We start from the raw sequence: 16,160 nt of genomic DNA, 5'->3' as shown, positions 1-16,160 counted from the left end.
CTGCAGCGGCGGCTGCCCCCGGCAGAGCGAGGGCACCCAGGGGACAGTGGTCACCGTCACTGAGCCCACAGGCTCCCCTGTGGCCCAAGCGGGGCCGTGCCACGCGGGGACGGGCAGAGGGTGGGGAAGAGGGTGCAAGCTGGCACCGTGGAGTGCACAGGGCTTCGTGTCCCGCGGCCAGCCTTCCTGGGGACTGCGGAGCCCGCCGGGCCCTACAATACCAATCACTTCATAAATCAGTGAAGCACCTGCCCGCCGCCTCCCCGAGACCTGCCGGGGGGATGTCACAGCCCAGGAGCCCGTCCAGCCCGGGGGGAGCCGCCGCCAGGCTCCTCCTCAGCAGGCAGGACAGGAGCTCGGAGCCCGCGGGCAGCCCGGCGCACCCGGGCAGGGACGGGGACTCCGGTGTCCGAGCCCCGGGCTGCCCCCGGCTGCGGCACGAGGCGCTGACCCCTCCTGCCGCACAACACATCGCCTGCGCTTGCCTCGCTCGGCAGCAGCTTGTCAGCGCAGATGCCTTCAGCATGAGCTCTAATAGATAACCCGCACCTCGAAATGCAGTCTATCATCTGCTCGTTACCCTCAATAAATCATTCGCAAAATGTTAAAATGCTTCAAGGCTGTCCTGGGGGCTCCAGGAATTGCGTTGCATGTGCGCACTCTGCCTGCTACCGGAGCAAGGGGATTCGGGGCAGCAGCCGCGGCCACGGCGTTATTCAGGCTGAGCACAGGGCTGGGGGCGAGCCCCCGGCCCGCATTCCACTGCCACGGCAATCTGACCCCGCTCTGGAAACTCAGCAAGGCTCTTGGGAAATGCACCCGCTCTCCAGGGAGCCGTTCTGCGAGATTAAAAACGGGAGCGTTCTGCGGAGTGCTCACATCCATGCAGAGACAGCGGGCTAATGTGTTCCCAGACAATTTAGACTCATTTCAATAAAGCCACAATTAGACGGCAGCAAATGGCGGGGAGAGCAGCTGTTACAGCACCGGGACACCCAGCACGACGTGACACAGCCAGGCAGGGACACGGGGCTGGCCGGGCTGGGAGCAGCGGGATGCTCAGGAGCTCCTGCTGAGGCTGGGGCTGGGCTGGGAGTGCCAGGTGCCTCCTTATCCCAGGAACCTGCTCCCAAGGACCCTACACCCCCAGAGCTGCAGGAACAGCCCAGCGGGATAAAGGCCCACAGCTCTGGGAATTCACAACCAGCCTCGATCCGCACAGCCACCGGCATCCATCACCAGGGGGCTGGGGGAGCTGAGCAAGGCCGTCAAAGAGCTGGGGAGGTGCCCAGCACCAGAGTCCTCCACTCCCAGTGGCCTCCTGCCACTGCAGCCCCAGCCCAGCCTGCTGCCCTCCAGCTCCTGCCACAGCAGGGAGACCAAGCTCCAGGCAGGAGGGGACACATTACGGTCCCAGGACCTGTGGGGCCAGGGGACCCCAGTCAGACCCTCAAACCACTGTGTGAAGGGGCACAGGAGGCCAGAAAGGAGACCCCCACATCTTCAAAAGCCCCTCAGGCCTCCCCTGCCCACAAGGTAGGCCAGTCCAAGGGGCTTCTAATGGTCCCTTTTCCCCAACAGCCCGTTCCCCTGACCTGGGGACCCACTGTAAAATGGTAAATCCACCTTGGAATCAGCCAGAGGCTGATACTGCCATTTCTTATTAAAAGCTGGGTTTTTGCTCTACGATGAACTAGTTTTATGTTCCCATAAATTGCCAACAGTTAGCCAGATCCCCACAGAGCCAGGATCGATACCTGGCCGAGGGGAAAAAGTGCTGAGGAAGGAAAAGCAATACCCCAATTAGAGCAAAATTTAAGAGTGCAGGGGTAGGGTGACAGTGCCTAATGTGTTACAATTTATTGACAGCCTCCCAAAGCTTGGGTTTTGTTCTGGCCCTCAGAGGCAGGCAGGGGTCCCGCCAGGCAGCAGCAGCAGGAGTCGCACAGCCACTCTATTCACCCTCAGTCCTGACTGGCACAACCACTGACCATTGCTGTGTGGTTTGGCATGTCCAGCCACACACAGGGTGTTCTTGGCTCCCGGATTCATCCAGCAGCAGGGGAGCTCTGCTGGTGCCCCCTGAGCTGGCAGCAGCCACCCTACAGCCCACGGGACAGGTGACAGACCAGGCTCTGGGGACACAGGGACCAAGGGAACACCCGGCCCTTCCCCACCGGTGCTCCTCAGGGCCACCCCCCTCCCCAGGGTGTCAGAAACCTGAGCCCAGCTCTGCAGTAGTCTAATCCCAGTTAAACACAGCATAATCCCAGCCCGGGAGGGGCATCTGGGAACCCCAGCCCTGGGCTCCCCTCCCGAGCCCACGCTAGGAAGGGGTCCTGCCCTGCCTGCCCCATGCCCCAGGTGCTGGCCACGGACCCTCAGAAGTGGGAGGCAGGAGCACCGATCACTCGCAGATCAAAGCTCTCAGGTGTTTTGCACGGACCTCGCACCCCGCTCCCAGGCAGGCTGGAGCACGGCAGTGGGCTCTCTGTTAAATCCTGTGGCCAGAAAAACCCAGCTGGATTGGAGAAATGTTGGCAAATATAATAAACACAAGTACATTAACTCTAATTCTGCGAAGCCTTCGGCTATATTAATCTCTCTTTAATGTAATCACCTATAAATAAATGATAACCCCATGATTTAATATGACATCTGCCATCCCCATTTCTACACAAGCTGTGAAGCAGTGCCTCTGGTACACGGTAGGGGTGGGACTCTGTGCATGACCAGCCAGGGCAGCAAGCAGCGCCCGGGGGCTCAGCTCCAGCTCACCATCCCCAGCAGGATGGATGGGAACACAGACCAAGGCTCCATGGCAGGGGCCAGGCATCCCCCAAGGCCCCGGGACCCATGTGGGCAAGGGGTGATGTAGCACAGCTGCTGACAAACACACCATCAGCATTTCTACAACCACCGCCAGGCGGGGGGAGACCAGGACAACCCATCTAGGGATTTGGGGAACAGGGGGGAGTCACTGACAACCTTCCCTTTGGTGAGTGCTGAAGGGCATGGGGCACACACTGACACCACTGCTCAGCTGTGCAACAGTCCCCTCCTGCAAAAACATGCACAGAGAAGGAGAGCGAAAAAGAACCCTTGAGAATCAAAAATTGTGTTGAAAGGTGTGTGAAGCCCAAGCCAGCCCCTGATGCACTGATCCGAGGGCTCACTGGAGCAGAGGATCCGAGTCCACAGCAGAAAGGGCTGCAGGATCGGGGGGAACACATCATCTTCCATCCTTCCTCTCAGAGACCCTGGATGGCCAAAGCCTTCTGTGCCTCGTTTGCCTCGAGACTGGGCAGCCAGAGCAGCTCTCCCAGCCCAGGGTGGGTCACTGCAAACAAGCCCCAAGGACAGAGGCTTTCAATTCAGCACCCAGGAGAGGCAGCAGCCTGTCCTCCTCCTGCCTTGCTCCATCCTCATCCTGGCTGGGCCGAGGCGGGTGGCAGCAGGAGCAGCCCATCCACGCTGTCCTCTGCGTCTGGAGCCACCGCTGCACACCCTGCTAAAGGAAAAACAGGCTTTCATTAGCACAAAGCTGGAGGAGCTTCAACCTCCAGTGCCTGGTGATGGCAGAAGGCCCTGAGGCCACCCTGGCCCTCAATACCTTTGGCCTGAGGGTCTCCTGGCCCCAAATGCCAGAGGACCTGGGTCCGTGTGTCCTTCCTGCCTGGAGCTTGGCCTCACTGCTGTGGGTGCCAGGGGACTGCTCTGGCACCAAGGAGCCCCTTCATGTGGGGGGCTGAGCCCCGACACGAGGCACGGGTGGGTGGGCAGGGAACACTGCCACTCTGCCTGAGCAGGTGCGAGCCCTGCACCGCCAAACCCCATCACGTCCCCCTGCCCGGCTCCCCCCAGACTCACCAGCAGGCTCGGGTGCAGGTCCCTCACCGCTCCCGAGCCCCGCAGCACCTGGGCTGACTCTGTGGAGAGAGAAGCATCAGGAAGAGCCCAGGGGAAGGAGGAGCCCGTGTCTCCCCTCCCCAGCACGCAGGCTGTGCCAAGCTGGCTCTGGGGTGGTTTCCCCAGAGGAGCCCTGGGGCACCCAGGGCCGTGCCCCCAGCCTGGGCCCGGAGCAGGGCAGGAACACGGCAAGGCGGAAGGCTGCAGCCTGGAAAAACGCTCACTCAGGCAGGATGCCTAGTAATAAATTTATTGTATTTTATTACATATTCCCCTTTTTGCACTTAATTCCAATTCCTCATATTCAAACTCTTCTTTCTGAAAGAAAATGATTTGTAACATAAAAATATAAATTCTGCATATTAAAAGTGCATACACCTCGAATAATAAAACATACAAATAAATAATAAAAGGCATTGACACAGTCTCATGCAGTTGTCCTCAAATAATTTAAAATTTATGGTACAATGTTCAACCCCAAGTAGACAGCCTGCTTTCCAATTACTGTACAGGTCAAAAACATTAAAATACAGAGGAGAATATCAAAGGTGTGGGAAAACCCCACGTCCCTGTACCAGGTACAGTGATGTGACATGCAGTTTGAGAACTGTAGATATTCCAGTGTAAAATCTGACATTGTGTCCAGAAGAGAAATTGCATTTGCAACAGGACTTAAAATTCAATTTTAACCAATGGTGAGGCACAGGTGGTGAGCAAATCTGTACAAACTCATACTTGGAAGGCCACAGGACAAAACAGAGCCACTGGTGGCCGGGATTCCCTGGTGTTACCCTACCCAAGGCAGTGCAGCACCTCCCAGGGGTTATTGCACTCACAAACAGCACACGAGCCTGCGGCCAGGCTGCAGGGCCCAGTGAGCCGGGACTGGTGGTTACACTTAGTTTTAATCTGTGTCTTTAAAAAAAACACTATTTGCAGATAAATTGAGTGCTATCACCTTTTAAAAAATAGAGTCCCTAAGCCTTTAGATCTAACACAGACATTGTACAAGCCTTCAGGTGCTTTTCTTTTACAAAACAAAGCTCTTAACAGTAACTGCTTTACGATGCTTTTGTTGAGAAAACCACGTAGGACTTTCATCTCACCACAGATTAAAACTAAATTTCAGTTCCCTCCACAGGTATCATTAGGTACTGCCAAATTCTTTTGGATTAGTAGGCATATAACAAAGATTTTAAAAAATCCAAACCAAACTAAAATGAAAAAAAAACACAACCAAACAACACCCAACAGTGAAATTATTTGGAATGTTGTTTCCACACCCTCTCCACGCCAGCTGACCAAGGGGAGGGTACCAAAGCAGGAGGAGGCCTGGGAGCTGCAGGAAGCCCAGGCCAGCTGCCCTGGCCACGCAGCACACACAGCTGCCCCAGGCACCTGCTGGCCAACAGGGCACGGCCCCAGCGCCAGCACCAGCGCCAGTACCACGGGCTCTGGAGCACAACAGGCAGCCAGGGCTGCCCAGGAGGGCAGGCACAGCCCCAGGAGCAGTGTGGGCAGCAGCAGGCCAGCAGGAACCGCTCCCCTGGCACGGACACTCACAGCAGCTGCGCCCCCCGCCCCTCCCCACAGCCCCTCGCAGTGCACACAGCTACACACAGAGCCCGAGCAGGCTGCCCTGCTAACAAAATAAAAACAACACAAAATAGAAACCAGCCTGTTCTCATTTCCCTGCTCCAATCCCTCTAACCTTACGTTACGCTCCAGCCCGGTCAGTAACGCAGAGTCCTGCAAAGGAAAGAGTCAAAGATGTGCAAAGGAAGCAGGGAGCCAGGGACATGCTCCTGCGTGCCAGCAGCAGCTGCACCTCGAGGCACAGCTCAGCCTCCAAGCACGGCCACGGCTGGGCTAGAGGCTTGCATAGTTAGTAGGGACATGCATCGGGGACGGCACGGCCATGCAAGCTGCCTCGCACCGAGGAAAATGGTTGGGCATGCTCAAGTTTCAGCTTCAGAAAGCAAAACCCCTGCAGCGACGGCGGATGAGGGCACTTGCAGTGCGAGAAGTGCAATTAAGCTGCTAGCTTTCTATCCTAAGCATCTTGTTTTTATTAATTTGTATTTGATAAGTGTGAAAGGGTTAACAATTTACACACCCAAAGTGAGACACAAGTTACAGAGAACTGCAGGCACCAAATTGTCTATCAAATGTGATTAATACAAATAAAAGGTGCCTCTTCAATACACGTCATTGAAAATGTGCTTATAACTCGAATACTACTAAACACTGTCCAAAAGACACAGCCCAAAAAGGGTAAAAAAAAGTCTCTAGGTGACTCCTGTGGGAATTGAGCACTGGAACGAAGGCGCTGCCCTCCTGCACCCAGAGGGCCAGTTCCAGGAGCAGGAGCAAGTGGCAGACTAGGGACGTGGGGTGAAATGCAAGTCACACGCTGGCACAGGTGACTCCAACCCGCAGCTGACTGGAAACACTGCCTGAATGCCTGCTTTGCCTTGGAGCTCCCCTGTCTGGGAGCAGGGACTCTGCTGGGCCTCCCCCTTCCCAGGCATTTCCCATCACCACGAGGCATACCTTAGCCTCCAAGACCTTGGCAGGAAGGTGCCAGACCCCGCCATGCCCCGCCAGGTTGGGCAGGACAGACCTGGCAGCAGCTGTTCCCATCACACTCAGATGCCCATGAGACTTCCAGGCCCTACATGCCACCACTCAGGGGAGGCAGAGGTCCCTGGGCAGCAGCAGCCTCTGGGAGATGGCAGAGCCCACCTCCCCCACAGCCATGAGTGCTTCGGATGGCCAACAGGACCTTTAAGACATGGCCATGTACATGCAGCTGCTCCAGAACAGCCTCAAGCCATTGCTGCTTGAAGGATCCATATGCAAAGCCACGGTGGTGTTGGCATCTAGGACTTGGCAGATCCCTCTCTGGAGTGTTCCCTGGTACCATGCCACATCCTGGCAGCTGGACAACACAATACCACGGACAGGAGCTCCTACACAGGAAAGGGACAAGAGAGAAGTCTGCTTTAAAGCAAGGAGAGAAGACTGATGATTCTTCCCCAGATCCCTTCAAGTAGGGCCTGTAATAACCTACATTCCATTTCAGAAACATTTATCCTACTTCATTGATGGAGTCATGACTGTAACAGCAACAAGGCTTTGATTAACACTCCCAGTGAATGGTGTTTCCCACACCCACACCCTTCAACCCTCGCCTGTGCAAGGAAGCTCATTTACTACTGTGTGGTGTGTGACACCATCACTGAGTGCCACACAAGATGTGTGACACCAACAGCAGAGATGTGGAGTGACAGAGTGGCTGTTCCCAAGGGCCCTGGCACAGGCACGGAGCAGGGACCCCACTCCCACAGGCTCATGCACACGCTTCCACATTCTGCCTGGAGTGTGTCCTATGTCCCACACGAACTCTGGTGCACCCTGGTAAGTCAAACCACTTTCCCTGAGGACATCCCAAGCCAAGTCCTCCTGAGCAGAAAAGCCACCAGAGAGGAGCAGCACCCCACCTGCTCAGAGATGGGGGTACTGTCAGTGCAGCCCCTCCTGCCTACTCACTCTCCTCTGCAGAGCAAGGAGCCTGTGCACAGAGCTGCTGCTCCAGAGGGACAGAGAAATCCAGTTTGGCTGCATAAAGAGAGCAGATAGTGCTGGAGCTGGCAGCAATCAGCATCAGGAATTATGGAGAATGTGCAGCAGAAGAGTGAGATTGGCATCTCATGGGATTGCAGCGGTTTAGTTACTTTTATCAGCTGCTGGAATACCAAGACCTCTATCTCCCTTCTACCCAAAGGAGAGCTCCAAAGACCATTGTCTTGCTACAGATACAAACACTGAACTGGTGTTCAGCTAAAACATGGGTTTGGACATGGCTTCAAATTCCCTTCAGTCAGGCATGTAGCACAGGAGCAAAACCACCTCAAAACCCACACACCATCTTCCAGTTTAAACTCCTTCTGTGAAGGATGACATGAAAAAAAAAAAGTCATTTGATAAAAATAACCTTTCACAAATGTCCATGGCAAAATGCACAGAAAGTAGTTCTGTCGATTAAAAAATCCCAAACCGAGTCAGTGTAAGCCACCGGAATTACATTCTTGCTAGAAGAGTTGTTACAAGAGAAGAGCCAAGACAGTGTAAGACCTTAATACAGATAAAACCTTAAACAAATACTTCAACATCAACATTTCAGGGAGTAATTTCAGTACTGCAATGTGAAGCAAGTCTTATCTGCTCTGCTGGATATAACAGAAAATAATCCAAGAATAATCCAAGTCATACATTTCAGAAGCAAGCACTGCAATCTTTGCTTCTTCTTGCTGCAATAAATGAGACTGAAACAATGCTTGGGCGAAGGAATGCACTGAGGGGACATGTTTGGGTTGCACACTCAGGGCACTACACCTGCAGGCTGTGGGCACTGCTGGAGCACGTCACGGGGATGCAGCAGGACATCACCAGGACACTGCAAGGGTTCTATGGCAGGTGGGCTCATCCCCACACACTGACCCAGCTCGATGGCACTCCCAGCTCAGCCCCACACACACGAGGAGCCAGCTACCCCCAGCCCTTCCCTCCCAAGCCTGCTGCAGGTGTGTGGTGAGCAGAAAACTGATCATAGAGCAGCAAGGTGCCCTGGGGACAAGGCTGCCTGCAGGGCAAACAGGCCCTCAGCAAGGGAGGTGGCAGAGGCCAGTTTGCTATTGATGGGACAGAGCACACATGTGCCTGGCCCCAAGCCATGCCCAGAAAAGCCCTGCACTGGACAGGCACAGACTTCACTCAGCAAAGAGCGTGCCAGCACATTGCCCAGTTTGTCACAATCTACATGACAGGCTGTGCACATAAAGAATATGCAGCACATCGATAAAATCTCATTGAATTTAAAAAAAGGATTACACCACATATATGTAAAAGGACTTAAGAAATCCACCTTAAGAGGAACCTTACAGAACTTGAGGAATGTCCCCTGTAAGAAGGGCATGTAAACGAAGACATCAGTAGATGTAGTGTTTTGACCCTAATGGAGGCTGTCCTCCAAACAAGAAGGGGAACCTTCCACTGAGGGACATGTGGCAGCCAGACCCATGGGGAGGGGACGAGCATGCCAGAGGGAAGAATGTACAGCACTCTCAAACAGAAAAACTGCCCCTCCAACCCACACAAAGGGGCCTGTCAAAGCATGCTCAGAGAAGGCAGGATGACACTTGATCTAAACATCACCCCTAGAGATAATGGAGGCTTAATTACACCACTGCGATAAGGGTCGGAGCACATTGGGAAATGCTTCCCAGGAGTTTGAAAGGGGCATCCTGACAGCATCATGGCCATCCAGGTTTGTGGACATAACTTTCCCATGGCACTGCTTCCACAGGACAAGCTGGCCAGCAGCTGCTGCCCAGGGATTTCTTCTGTTGTTTAGTAGAGCATTTCAGAAGAAAGTAGTGAAACAGGACAGGCTAGAGGTTGCCTTAGGTATGGACAAAGCAAAACTCTTCACAGACACAGCAACAAAAAACGCAGGTTACATTTCAAACTTCCTGCTGTTGGAATGCAAAAATGAAATCTATTACACAGACGTGCACAGAGACACACAGGTACCTTTCTGTCCGTCACTAATGCTAGTCCCTCCTATACTGGCTGAGTATATACCTGAGAAACAACATTAGTGTTGAAATATTGCCCTTTAGAAAGCTTGGAAATGGAGGGGAGCAGGGACAGAGAGTTGAGAGCAGAAAGAAGCGACAGTCTCTCCAGTTTCCTTCGCATCCTCCACAGCTCAGAACAAGGCCATACACCAGTGTGGACACAGCCCACTCAGAACAAGACCAAAGGAATATCAGTTCACAGCTCAACAAAGCACACCAGTGTCAGTACAACTGGGGGTCAGGTCCCAACCCTCAAATCTGAAGAAAGTTGTTGCACTTTCAACAGAGACTCCTGTACAAGTGCTATGGGACAGCTGCATTCGTGTTCAACAACGACTCCAGCTAGGCTACTTGCACCAGTGCTGGCTGCCTGTGGCTATTTGGTTTGATGGCAGAATCAAAGGCGCTTTAACAACTTGCAGTTAACTTCTCCTCAAAACATACATTAGGCACATGAACAAAAAACAAGAGCTCAGAATAAATTAGCTTCTCAGCAGAAGAAAAGACACCTGGATTGCAGCATTTCACTGAGGTTCCAGAGAAGGCCGTACAGACACCTGCATGCTGGAAGGTAATTTTTTCAGCGGCTTGTCAGCAGACTGCTTGCCACTGGAAGGAGGAGACTGGACTCCGGGATCTAGCTGGGAAGACTTGGACTTGCGACTGGATAGCAGAGAATGTTTGTTAGATGTGGCATCTTTTGAGACAAGTTTTTCTTTTGTAGTAATGTTGGCATTGGTTTGAGAGGCTGGTGGGGCACCACCTTTCTCTGGTTTGTCCTCCAGCACATTTTTACTGCCTGACTTGGAACTAACACTCCCTGTCTTTTTTGAAAGCATTGTTGTCTTCCCCAGGTCTGCCGACCTCCGCGTCTCCTTCTGCCTTAAGGCTGATTTAAAGAAAGACAGACCCTTCTCTTCCGACTTGCTGTCCCTCTTCAAGCCGGCCCGCGCCGCAGCGTTTGGGGAGCGCAGGTTGGCCATGGAGGAGCTGCGCACGTGCCTGCTGTCCACCGGCCTGCTGTCGCTCCGGGAGTGGCTGATCCGCGGGGAGCTCGTCCTGGAGCTGCTGGTAACGCTCGTCTTGTCCGAGCCCAGACTGACCTTGGAGCCCTCCCTGCTGAGGCTGCGCTCGGAAGTCCGGCTCTTCCCAGAGGAAGAGCCCTTAGTCAATGGGCCTGATGGGGTTTTCTTGGCAGCCGTGGAGGATGGAGAAGAACCTGACTTCTGCTTCTGTGCAGCTGAAGGGACAGATGCCTCCAGGGGCTTTGTGCTGTGGTCCTTCCTAGCTTGCGTGGGAGCAGGAGACCCGTGTCGCCCGCTGACCCTAGAGGAGTCTGTCTTACTTCTAGACCGAGAAGCTTTCTGGGAACTCTTCAGTGGAGGAGAAGAGCGAGAGACTTTAGTCTCTTGGGTAGCTAAGACTGTCCTTCCCTTCCTCAGACTTTTGTCTGGCTCAGAAGCTCCTTTGGAGCTGTGACCCTTCTTAGGGGTGTCGTGTGCCTTCTCCACAGCCAGCCCCGTCCCAGCTGGGGCTTTCGCCTCCTTCACTGGGGAGCTGTCCACAGAATCACTCTGGTCAACAAAGGCGATTTGATTGTTGTTATCAAAAGGGTCCAGAGCAGGGTGATTCCTGTCTGGCTGCACAGAGCTTTTACCATACCCATCTGAAAGGTCTGAGCTAGATGTCCTTACAACAGACTCTTCCCTGAACGCCCCTTCCATGACAGCCAGAGGGGCTCTGCGAGCTGTCCTGTGCTCTCGCCGACTGCTGTCACAGGGCTCCAAGTAGCTGCTAGAGAGATTCCTCAGGCTGCCAAAGCACGAGGTGGAAACTTTATCATCAGCAGCTTCCCCAATCTTCTCCAGAGTGGAAGCAGAGGTATGTACTGGGGAATCTCCAGAGAAGCGTGATGGGGAGTTGGAGCGGAACTGCAGTTTTGCAGAGAGTGACCACGAGGGCCTGACACCATTTTCACTCACTGCCAGTGGGCTGGTGACAGAGGATCTGGATGACAAGCTCTGACGTTGGACGCTCCTTACAAATGGTCGAGTTGAAAATCCTCCTGCAGAGAAAGCAAGTGACAGTCTTGGTGGGAAAGCCAAGGCTGCAGCTGGTTTACCCCACCCATCCACATTTCCCCACGAGAGCCAAGCAACCCACCCACACCATGCTATGTGTCTCTCCATGTAGGCTGCAGGTACAGCTTCTTGCACAAAAGCTGAATGAGGAATCCAACAACTGTTATTTGCTAGGGGTCACCCAGGAGTAGCTGTCTGAAGCCTCTAACTGATAACCCAGATTCTCCTCTCATCCTTGAAAAGCAGATCAAACACAAGGTTTGCATCTCAAAAGTCCTTGAAACTGGCAAGATCACCAACTAGGATTATGATTCTGTATTAAAGAATATTTCCTAGAGCATTCTGTGAAAGGCAAAGTAGGATTCCTACCTCTAGATCAAGTGATGTAACTGTATTTAGAAACACAAAATGTAAGTATTTTAGCAGTGTGACTTCCATGGCCAGACCTGACAGCTGTCACAGCACTGCTGCAGGGACATCTCCACACCAACTTCCAAATGCTCTGACTGACCCATGAAGCTCTGTGTTCTCAGAAGTTACAAGACAATGTGTGGAGGAACCAGGCAAAGCCAGGAACTGAACAGTAACTTGCATATATGAGTGAATTTGCATCTCCCTCCCTCCCTGGGACCATCCATAAGCACAGCAGCAAGCAATTAGTACCTGTGCCAAATTTGTCAGGACTGTCAGCCACCCCACAAAGGTGATGCAGTGAGACCCAGAGAGAACACAAGCACAAGAAGTTCCTGACTGAGAGATTTTGTTGATGGCATTTGCTTTCTTTGAAAGGCTCCTGTGACAGAAGCCCACCTGTGCTCCCACCGAGCCCGCTCTTGCCTCTCTCAGCTGCTGGAGTAACCGTTCCTTGCAACCACAGATTTTGCAGCTGGTTTAGTACAGATCTCACAACAGAGGGACAAGTGGCCCAGCGTGTCCCAGCAGCGATACGCACCGTCATCTTCGCTGCGTTCCCCGGTCAGCTCCACGGACTCCGAGAGCGAGGCCAGCGAGGTGCGGCGCGAGGAGGCGGCCGAGGCGACGCTGGGCTGCTTGCTGCCCGGGAGCCGGCTGACCCAGTGCTCGCACAGCGACGAGCTCGTGGAGCCTGCAGGGAGCCACAGCGTCAGCGTGAAGGCGGAGACCCGCCGGCCCAGCGGTCAGCACCGCTGCAGTGTGCCGGCCCAGCGGTCAGCACCGCTGCAGTGTGCCGGCCCAGCGGTCAGCACCGCTGCAGTGTGCCAGCCCAGCAATCAGCACCGCTGCAGTGTGCCAGCCCAGCAATCAGCACCGCTGCAGTGTGCCAGCCCAGCAATCAGCACCGCTGCAGTGTGCCAGCCCAGCGGTCAGCACCACTGCAGTGTGCCAGCCCAGCGGTCAGCACCGCTGCAGTGTGCCAGCCCATGCCCGAGCCCATCCTCGTGGCCCCAGCACCCAAACACTGCCACGGGAATGGGGCTTTACTCTAACGGAGCATTTATGGTCAGAAGAAGGAGACAGAATTGCACTGGTCCATGTATGCTGTGAATACCAGCACGAAGACACTGGCAACTTTTCAGCTGCCACTCAAACACCACAAAAATCTTTTTTTCCAGGGGGAGATCACCAAGCCTGCACCTGCCCACAGCTGACCCTGGATTCCAGCAACACATGCACTCACTATGGGTGCCTCCTTGGGACTGAGAGTGCTGCCACAGGGAAGGAGCGAGTCACGATTTGATGTCCTGGACAAGGGCAGCTCTGAGCAGTCACCTGTGAGGGCACAGAGGCTTCCCCATCTCCTCTGTCTCCCTGCCAAAACTGCCTTAGGAGAAGAGCTGGAAAATTCCCATGGCCTCTGACACACAGCCACAGACTCAGACAAGCCTTGCTGAGTTCCGGGACACAAAAGTGGGGGTTTAAGCAGAGCTGGGTGGAAAATTCTTCAGAAGGACAAACTACCCATGAAAAACAACTTAGAGCCACCCTGGACAATGCCAGCAGGGCTTACCTGCCACCGAGCTGTTGGCAGACCACGAGGGGATCGCTGTGCGTCGCTGGTAGAACAAGATATAAGCAGTCTGCTTGCAGACTTCACTCTCAGAAAGTTGCTGAACTTCACTGTCATCGAAGCAGTACCACTGGCCATCAACAGAATTCTTGCAATATGCTAAGGAATAATGCATTACTGTAAGACTCTCTCACTCCTACTGCTCTCAGGTTTGATGTATGACATTTAACATAAGGTTATCTGCTATGATGGACTCAGACTATGAGAGGAACAGATGTATTCTTGCATCATCTTCCAGTCTGACTGGCAAGATGGAAGCCTGAGGCTGCCAGAACACAAACAGCTTACATTTCAGGACTTTCTTTGTCCACCATTACCACTCAGAACAGATAATTAGGAGTGGCTCTATTCACTTCACCTTCCGTAACTTGTGACACTGCTTCCATCAGTGACTCCCTTTGTGACTCCATACAGAAACAGGACCAGCTTCTCCCTGAAAGGCCCCACCACAGACAGCACAGCAGGACACTTGCCTGTATAATGTCCACCTTGCATGGTGCCATGGTGGTTGCAGACAGCATACAGGTCATAGATGTAGTCCTCAGGATCTCTGCCGAGGCCGTAAGGTTTCCTCCAAGGTGACCAGTGCGATGGCAAGCTCCAGCTGCTCTGGCTGCGTTTCACAACGTGAGGAGTCATATCTAAGCCACTCAAGGGAAATTTAACCATGTTCTGAAGTTTCATCCTTCGGTCTCCTTCCTGTGTACAGAGAAGAGCATGAGCTGCAGAGGCCAAGGCCACCATGCCTGGGAAAACCCCAGGTGAGGAACACTCAGGGCAGAATGGCTGCTTCCAAGGAGGGGAGTCTACTCACAGCACTCAGCAGTCCTCCAGCAACACTACAGGCATCCTTACCTGCCTAAACCTTTTGAGATGTATGATGAGAACATCAGGTAAGGTCCAGAGGCTCAGTGTGATGCTACCCTGCTGCAGCTGCTTACAGTGTGGGCATCGCCATGCATCATCTGGGGCAAGCTACAAGGAATAGGCAGGAGGGCGTATTGGTTTTCAAATTCCAAAGCAGCTTGCACCACACCACTGTTCCTCTGCTGTTCCAAGCACAGTGCAGACACTGACCCCTCTGCCTCATCTCCCTCCAGCATTTATAAAGCTCACTGGAGATGCAGGGTTCCCAGTGATGCTTTTCAAAGTGACAAGTAGATACGTATGCCTCATTCAGGAGGCACTTCCTGCTGCAAGGCAGAATTCAGCCAGTGCTGCTGTGCAGAGGCCCTTTTTGCACCTTATAAACGCCAATGCCTTGGAAGTGGAGAAGAAAGAAAAGGAAAAACCAAGGCAAAAACCAGGCAGGCTTGGCAGCCTGAAAAGTATTCTCACAAGAAAATCAGCAGTAGAAAAAAAAAAAGCAGGGATAAAAAAGCAGAAAAAAAATCAGAACAGAAAGAAGAAAGGTGTACTTTGGATGTTCCTCTGACACTTCACTGCCCTCTGGGAACCCTCTTCTTCCTCTGTAGTCCCAACAGCACAGAGTTACATACTGAAGACTCTCCCTGCCCCCAAGCCTCCCTCCACAGTCCAATACTTAGAGAACTCAGCAGCCACAGAGATTTAAGCTGTCAAACAACTCCTCCCCCACCTGTGAAAGAGAGAGGCTCCCAAATTATTACAGCTCAGTCCTGGGTCCAAAGACTACCTCCAGACGAGCCCTTTGTACAGCAGATTAGAGACTACCGAAGGAATTCAGATGGCTTCCATGTGCCAGGCAAGGGCCAGGTGAGAGCCCTCTCTACCTGCCTGGGGCACACCATCACTCCTGTCTCTTCAGCCTCACACAGCGAGCAGAGCCGGAGCAGGGGAGCAGCCACGTCCTGCAGAACTGTGCTGCTGTTTGAGAGGTCCCACTCAGTAGTGCCTGCCAGGGCCCACCAGCCCTGCTCAAGCCTGGGAGCACACAATTACTCCAGAACACTCCCATGAAGCCACATTTTCCTAACCCTTTATAATATTTACAATATTTCACAGAAGGAAATTACCAAAGAGAGAACTAAGTTCTTGTATCAACATTTGGGCAGCAAAGAACCCAACAGCAGGACCTCCCACAACCTTCTCACTGCAGAGGAGCTCTGCTAACAGCACAGATAACTAATCTTGTGTTACAAATCTATTCTCCTGTCACAAGGAATCAATGAAGATTGAAGCACAAGCAGAAAAGAGCTGCCTGGAGTGAGGGAGTTCCTGCAGCATGTGAACAAGCCAGAGTACACAGTCTGTATCTACCTGTTCCTCTTTGGTGTACAGTTGGAAACACTGAGATAAAGTGCAGATCTGAGGTTGATGATGAAGCTCTCTCTGCTGGCGGACGCTTTCAGAGTCTGGAATATATTCCTCTTCTGTATTCACAAACAAGCTGCATCAGGGAGACACCACATTTACCAGCACATCCCCTTGCTCCCCAGGCTGTCCCTGCAGACAGGGGCTGGGCACACGTGGACTTTGAGTGGTCTCATGTTTGCTGAAGGA

General features: G+C 53.3%; 1 protein-coding gene and 1 long non-coding RNA gene across 4 annotated transcripts in view; both read right to left on the bottom strand.

The window, feature by feature from the left end:
• Positions 1-2,569: 2,569 nt before the first annotated feature.
• LOC110477771 (uncharacterized) lies at positions 2,570-3,904 on the bottom strand. Its single transcript, XR_002466641.2, has 2 exons — positions 3,871-3,904; positions 2,570-3,511 (listed from the first exon to the last, which is right to left on the bottom strand). It is a non-coding gene; the product is annotated as an uncharacterized LOC110477771 (long non-coding RNA).
• A 239-nt stretch (positions 3,905-4,143) lies between these two features.
• The window catches only part of USP31 (ubiquitin specific peptidase 31), a 29,121-nt gene continuing 17,104 nt past the window's right edge, over positions 4,144-16,160 (bottom strand). Inside the window, exons 11-17 of one of the 3 annotated variants that reach the window (XR_002466637.3) lie at positions 15,918-16,047; positions 14,535-14,654; positions 14,153-14,378; positions 13,620-13,778; positions 12,585-12,737; positions 9,505-11,616; positions 4,144-6,881 (exon numbers count right to left, since the gene is read on the bottom strand). Coding sequence is in view for 1 of the 3 variants with exons in the window: in XM_021543846.3 (XP_021399521.1) it covers positions 10,076-11,616; positions 12,585-12,737; positions 13,620-13,778; positions 14,153-14,378; positions 14,535-14,654; positions 15,918-16,047 (2,329 nt within the window). In the remaining 2 variants the exon portion in view is untranslated. Of the gene's footprint in view, positions 11,617-12,584; positions 12,738-13,619; positions 13,779-14,152; positions 14,379-14,534; positions 14,655-15,917; positions 16,048-16,160 lie in introns of all 3 variants that reach the window. The other 2 variants (XR_002466636.3, XM_021543846.3) reach the window with 2 other exon arrangements.

Source organism: Lonchura striata, chromosome 16 (genome assembly GCF_046129695.1).
Source record: "Lonchura striata isolate bLonStr1 chromosome 16, bLonStr1.mat, whole genome shotgun sequence".
In the NCBI taxonomy this organism is placed as follows: domain Eukaryota; kingdom Metazoa; phylum Chordata; class Aves; order Passeriformes; family Estrildidae; genus Lonchura; species Lonchura striata.
Note: the sequence above shows the minus strand (reverse complement) of the source record. Positions and strands in the feature narration are given on the sequence as shown.